The sequence below is a fragment of the Lampetra planeri genome, chromosome 59 (genome assembly GCF_965212315.1).
Source record: "Lampetra planeri chromosome 59, kcLamPlan1.2.h2, whole genome shotgun sequence".
Classification (NCBI taxonomy): Eukaryota; Metazoa; Chordata; class Hyperoartia; order Petromyzontiformes; family Petromyzontidae; genus Lampetra; species Lampetra planeri.
Window position 1 is genome coordinate 5,167,094 of NC_136165.1, and position 6,000 is coordinate 5,173,093.

Consider the following 6,000-nt stretch of genomic DNA (forward strand, 5'->3'; position numbering starts at 1 on the left):
AGGATGTAGAACTAAGAGAACTTACCGATGACTGGTACCAGCGGTGTCAAGATCGTCCTCTATGGAGGAGGCTCGTCAAGGACGCTACTTGGCAGTTGGAGGCAATCGCACTCCAAAAACAACGGAGGGCAGAGGAACAACGCTCACAACAAGTGGAGCACCGGGCGGCTAAAACAGAGCAAGTTGGCACAATAGGGGGTACAGGTGGTGCATTGGCCATTCATCTTAAGTCAGTCGACCCATGGCACCTGGGTCTGCCCCGTGACCTGTCAGCGGGCGTTCGACACTTCACCTGGCCTCAACGTGCACATAGCTTGGCACAAGCGCTGTGGCGTCACCGCCACTTAGTGGCGAATGGCGGTTGTTGTTGCTGGTGATGATGAGTGTGGTGATCATTGTGGTGATCATTGTGGTGATCATTGTGGTGATCATTGTGGTGGTAGTGGTGGTTATGATCATGGCGATCCGAGTTCGATTCCCACTCACGACCACCACCAAACACCGGTGACGATTATAATCGTCGGCAATTTTTTAGACGTCGTCTGCTTCATAGGTGAAATGTGCTGTTTATTATTACCGGTCCTGGATCTCCACCTAGGTCGACTCAGCCTCACACGAGCACGTGGTGTGGTGTGCAGTAAAGCATCAGCATGGTGGAGACAAGGTGGCTGGACGTGGTGCTGGCCTTCGTAGGTGCTGCTCCTCTCGAACAGCACTTGGCCCCAACAGTCTGATGAGGCTATACGGGTGACATTTACCTTTGTGTGTGTGCACGTGTGTGCAGCCACGTACCCGACCGCGTTCCAGGCTTTCACTCAGACGACAGCTGCGCTGCAGCAGCAGCAGCTGCAACAGCAGCGAGAAGGTGAGGGGGGACATGACTTTTGTGCCCTGATGTATGTTGGACTTCTTTCGCACCGTACGTAGCCTGCTGTGCTAATTGGAGGTGATGGTGATGCATGCATGTATGTTGAACTTCTTTCGCACCGCACGTAGCCTGCCGCGCTCATCGGAGGACAACAAACTAAACACTAAAAGCAGTTCCAAAGCAACGAGTTTGTCACTCGATGTAATCTAAAAGTGGCATAACTCGAGTGGCCTGCTGCTACCGAAGGGAAGAGCGAAGCAGACGGCCACAGAAACGATGCGCCGACCACCGCCCTTGTTCGATGGCCACCCAAAAGCCGCTGCTGCTGGCGCTGGCGAGAACGACCCGAGTTTGTGTGATGGTGGTCTCCTCCAATGAGCGCCAACAGCGGGCGAAACCGGCCCCTTCCAGCCGATCACGGTGATGATAATGCCCCTGTCTCGGAGGGTTCTACCGGTAGTTTTGTTGATCTGGTGGTCTGGACAAGGCTGAGGGAGAGCTTTTGGTAAAACGTGCATTCCTGCACGTACGCAAACAGGTGCATACACGCATACAAATACAAAGGTCCCCCGTGTAGCCTGAACAGACTGTTGGGGCAAGTTCCGTGAGCGAGTAGCACTAAAAAGGCCGGCATGGTACGGGAGGGGGTAGAGGGGCAGAACCACCACGCCCGGCCGTCTTTGTCTCCCCAAAATGGCGATGTTGACTACACACTGCACCAGGTGTGTAGTGGACAGAGGGGAGGCCCGGGACCGGTTTAGATAATTGGTGTTGGCTTTGAGTGGGAATTGAACTCGGGTCGCCGTTTTGGCTGCACCACCGCTCCGCCCAGCACGTGCTGAATCCCACCTCACACCTCTTCCCTGTCCCCCCCACTCTCCCTCCCACCCCCTCTCTCCCTCCCTCACTTTTTCCTCCCTCTCTCTCCCCCCTTTCTCTCCCCCCCTGCCCTCTCCCACCACCCTCCCCACTCTCTCACCCCTCCCTCTCCCCCCTTTCCTCTCCCCATCCCCTCTCCCGCCGCCTCTCTTTCCCCCACCCCCCCCCCATTTTTACCCCCCCCCCCATCCCACCACTCTCTCCCCCCCACCCCCACTCCCCTCCCCCTCTGTCTCCCCCCACCCCGTCCCTCTCTCTCCCCCCACCCCCTCCCTTCCTATCTTCCCTCTCCCTCTCCCCCTCTTTCCCCTCCCCCCCTCCCCCTCTCCGCTCCCCCCCAGGCCCCGAGGGCTGTAACCTCTTCATCTACCACCTCCCGCAAGAGCTGGGTGACATGGAGCTCATGAGGACGTTCTCCCCCTTCGGCAGCGTCATCTCCTCCAAGGTCTTCCTCGACCGTGCCACCAATCAGAGCAAGTGCTTCGGTAACTCCACCAATCGACTCGCTCCCCTCACAGACCCCCCCCCCCCCCACCATCTCGACCCCCCCACCAATCAGAGCACGTGCTTCGGCAAGTCCACCAAGAGAACTCTAACTATAAACAATGTTGTATTTTACTTTGACCAGGTGAGGCCCACAGAACGACTGTGGGCTTTCAGAAGGGGCCGTTACAAATGATGGCTCAAAGAAGTAGCTTCTCGTCGTTTTCACCATCGTCGTGTGGAGATTTAGATCAGCAAAATGCTCCAAACGTGTGATCTCAATTGTAATGTCAAGGGGGAAACTGAATGAGAGACAAAGACACGTGACCACGGGGAGATGGACATGCACACTCATGCAAATAAACTAAACTAAAACTATCTTTTATTTCACCAGGCAAGCTCCACTGAGCTGCTACGTTGCTCTTTATCACAGTGCCCCGGCCATCACAGATGGCAGCGCAACGCGTGGCTTCTCATCACCACGTGGCTTCTAATCATCACGTGGCTTCTCATCACCACGTGGCTTCTCATCACGTGGCTTCTAATCATCACGTGGCTTCTCATCACCACGTGGCTTCTCATCACCACGTGGCTTCTCATCACCACGTGGCTTCTCATCACCACGTGGCTTCTCATCACCACGTGGCTTCTCATCATCACGTGGCTTCTCATCACCACATGGCTTCTCATCATCACGTGGCTTCTCATCACCACGTGGCTTCTCATCACCACGTGGCTTCTAATCATCACGTGGCTTCTAATCATCACGTGGCTTCTCATCACCACGTGGCTTCTCATCACCACGTGGCTTCTCATCACCACGTGGCTTCTCATCACCACGTGGCTTCTCATCACCACGTGGCTTCTCATCATCACGTGGCTTCTCATCACCACGTGGCTTCTCATCATCACGTGGCTTCTCATCACCACGTGGCTTCTCATCACCACGTGGCTTCTCATCACCACGTGGCTTCTCATCATCACGTGGCTTCTCATCATCACGTGGCTTCTCATTACCACGTGGCTTCTCATTACCACGTGGCTTCTCATTACCACGTGGCTTCTCATCACCACGTGGCTTCTCATCATCAAGTGGCTTCTCATCACCACGTGGCTTCTCATCATCACGTGGCTTCTCATCACCACGTGGCTTCTCATCATCACGTGGCTTCTCATCATCACGTGGCTTCTCATCACCACGTGGCTTCTCATCACCACGTGGCTTCTCATCACCACGTGGACATATAAAGCAGCAGCAACATACTCTTGAACGCGTGATGTTCATTCTAAATGTAGAGGGGAAAACCGGAGGACCCGGAGAAAAATCCACGCGACCACGGGTAGAGAGAGAGAGAGACACGCAAACTCCAAATCAACAGCAGCAGCAGCAGGCATCGTCAGGGTCGGGATCGAACCCACGACCTCCTGCATCTCACAGACCCCTGTCCCACCCCTCCCCATGCACACACCCCCCCCCCCCCCCCCCCCGTGAACAATACGTTAATACCTCAGTGGGCTTTACCTGGTAAGATAAAAACATTATCTAGTTTTACTTGTATATGTTTAAGTTATATTTTTAATCTTTCCTACACTTTACACTGCTATCCTGTTTGTTGTATGGTGTTGTTGTTGTTGTTGTGACCCCGTGCCCCCACTGGATATCTGTGAAAAAGAGCTTCATAGCTCATCGGATTCCTCCGGTATGAATAAATATTCTGATTCTGTTAGTCTCTGCTACTCGCTCAACAGCACTTGCCCCCACAGCCTATTAACGGTTACCTGGGGGACCTTTGTCTTTGATGGGTGTAGGGTTCGTGAGCTTCGACAACTCTGGGAGTGCTCAGGCGGCCATCCAGGCCATGAATGGCTTCCAGATCGGCATGAAGAGGCTGAAGGTGCAGCTGAAGAGGTCCAGAGACTCGAACCGCCCTTACTAAGAGTGGGGAGCTCTCGCCCCCCCACCCAACTCAGCCACACACACAGAGGTAACAACACACAGCGTACACACACAATCCACACACACACTCCACACACAGCATACACACACAACGTACACACACACAGCGTACACACACAGCATACACACAGCATACACACACACAGAGGTAACAACACAGCGTACGCACACACTCGACACACACCTTACACACACACTGTACACACACTGTACACACACAGCATACACACAGCATACACACACACAATGTACACACACACAACGTACACACACACAATGTACACACACACAGGTAACAACACACAGCATACACACACACACAGCATTGGGTGTTGGCCGTGAGTTCGGAATCGAACCCGGGTCGCCGGGTTTATAGCGCAGCACGCTAACCGCTACACTACCGCTCCCCACACAACAACAACAACCGCCATTCGCCACCAAGTTACGGTGACGTCACCAAGGCGCTTGTGCCAGGCTCGGTGCACTCCGAGGCTATGTGAAGCATCGAAGGCTCTCTGCTGACAGGAGGTCACCGGACAGACCCAGGTGCCATGGGTTGACTGACTGAAATGACTGGCCGATGCACCAGCTGTACCCCCTTGTGTGCCAATTTGCTGTGTTGTGATGATTCTCTGATCTGGTCCTGGGCCTCCCCTAGGTTGACTTGGCCTCAAACGACTACCTGGTGTGGTGTGTAAACATTGCCACTGGGGAGACAATGGCGGCCGGGCGTGGTGCTGGCTACCCACCCCCTCGTGTGCCGTGCCGCCCTTCATAGGTGCTCGCTAACGGCACTTGCCCCAACAATCTGTTAAGGCTATACAGGGGATCTTTGTCTTTATTGTTGTTATTAGTGGTCCTGTGGTGTTGGTATGAGCGGTAGTAGTAGTGATATTGTCTCTATTGTAATGTTTCCGTGTGTGTGTGTGCGTACGTATGTATGTGTTTTTGACAGGAAGACAAAATGAGTGCGCATCAACACTCATCACTCTCACTCGCATCAAGATCACACACACACCATCACACTCTCACACAAACACACACCATCACACTCACACACACACCAGCACACTCTCAAACACACAAACACACACCATCACACTCACACACACACCATCACACTCTCACACACACACCATTACGCTCTCACACACACACACCATCACACTCACACACACACCATCACACTCTCACACACACACACCATCACGCTCTCACACACACACACATACCATAACACTCTCACACACACCATCACACTCTCAAACACACAAACACACACCATCACACACACACCATCACACTCTCACAAACACACACACCATCACGCTCTCACACACACACAATCACACTCTCACAGACACACCATCACACTCTCACACACACACCATCACGCTCTCACACACACACCATCACGCTTTCACACACACACCATCACACTCTCACACACACACCATCACACTCTCACACACACACACCATCACGCTCTCACACACACACCGTCACACTCTCACACACACACCATCACACTCTCACACACACACACCATCACACTCTCACACACACACACACCATAACACTCACAAACACACCATCACACTCTCAAACACACAAACACACACCATCACACACACACCATCACACTCTCACAAACACACACACCATCACACTCACACACACACCATCACACTCTCACACAAACACACACCATCACACTCACACACACACCAGCACACTCTCAAACACACAAACACACACCATCACACTCACACACACACCATCACACTCTCACACACACACACCATTACGCTCT

General features: G+C 53.3%; 1 protein-coding gene across 1 annotated transcript in view; it reads left to right on the top strand.

Moving 5' to 3' along the window:
• Nucleotides 1–5,515, top strand: part of LOC144736241 (CUGBP Elav-like family member 3-A) — a 38,654-nt gene extending 33,139 nt beyond the window's left edge. Inside the window, exons 10-13 of the mRNA XM_078618865.1 lie at nucleotides 785–865; nucleotides 2,089–2,232; nucleotides 4,040–4,215; nucleotides 5,143–5,515. Of these exons, the coding sequence (XP_078474991.1) occupies nucleotides 785–865; nucleotides 2,089–2,232; nucleotides 4,040–4,167 (353 nt within the window). The 3' untranslated portion in view covers nucleotides 4,168–4,215; nucleotides 5,143–5,515. The remainder of the gene's footprint in view (nucleotides 1–784; nucleotides 866–2,088; nucleotides 2,233–4,039; nucleotides 4,216–5,142) is intronic.
• Nucleotides 5,516–6,000: the final 485 nt, after the last annotated feature.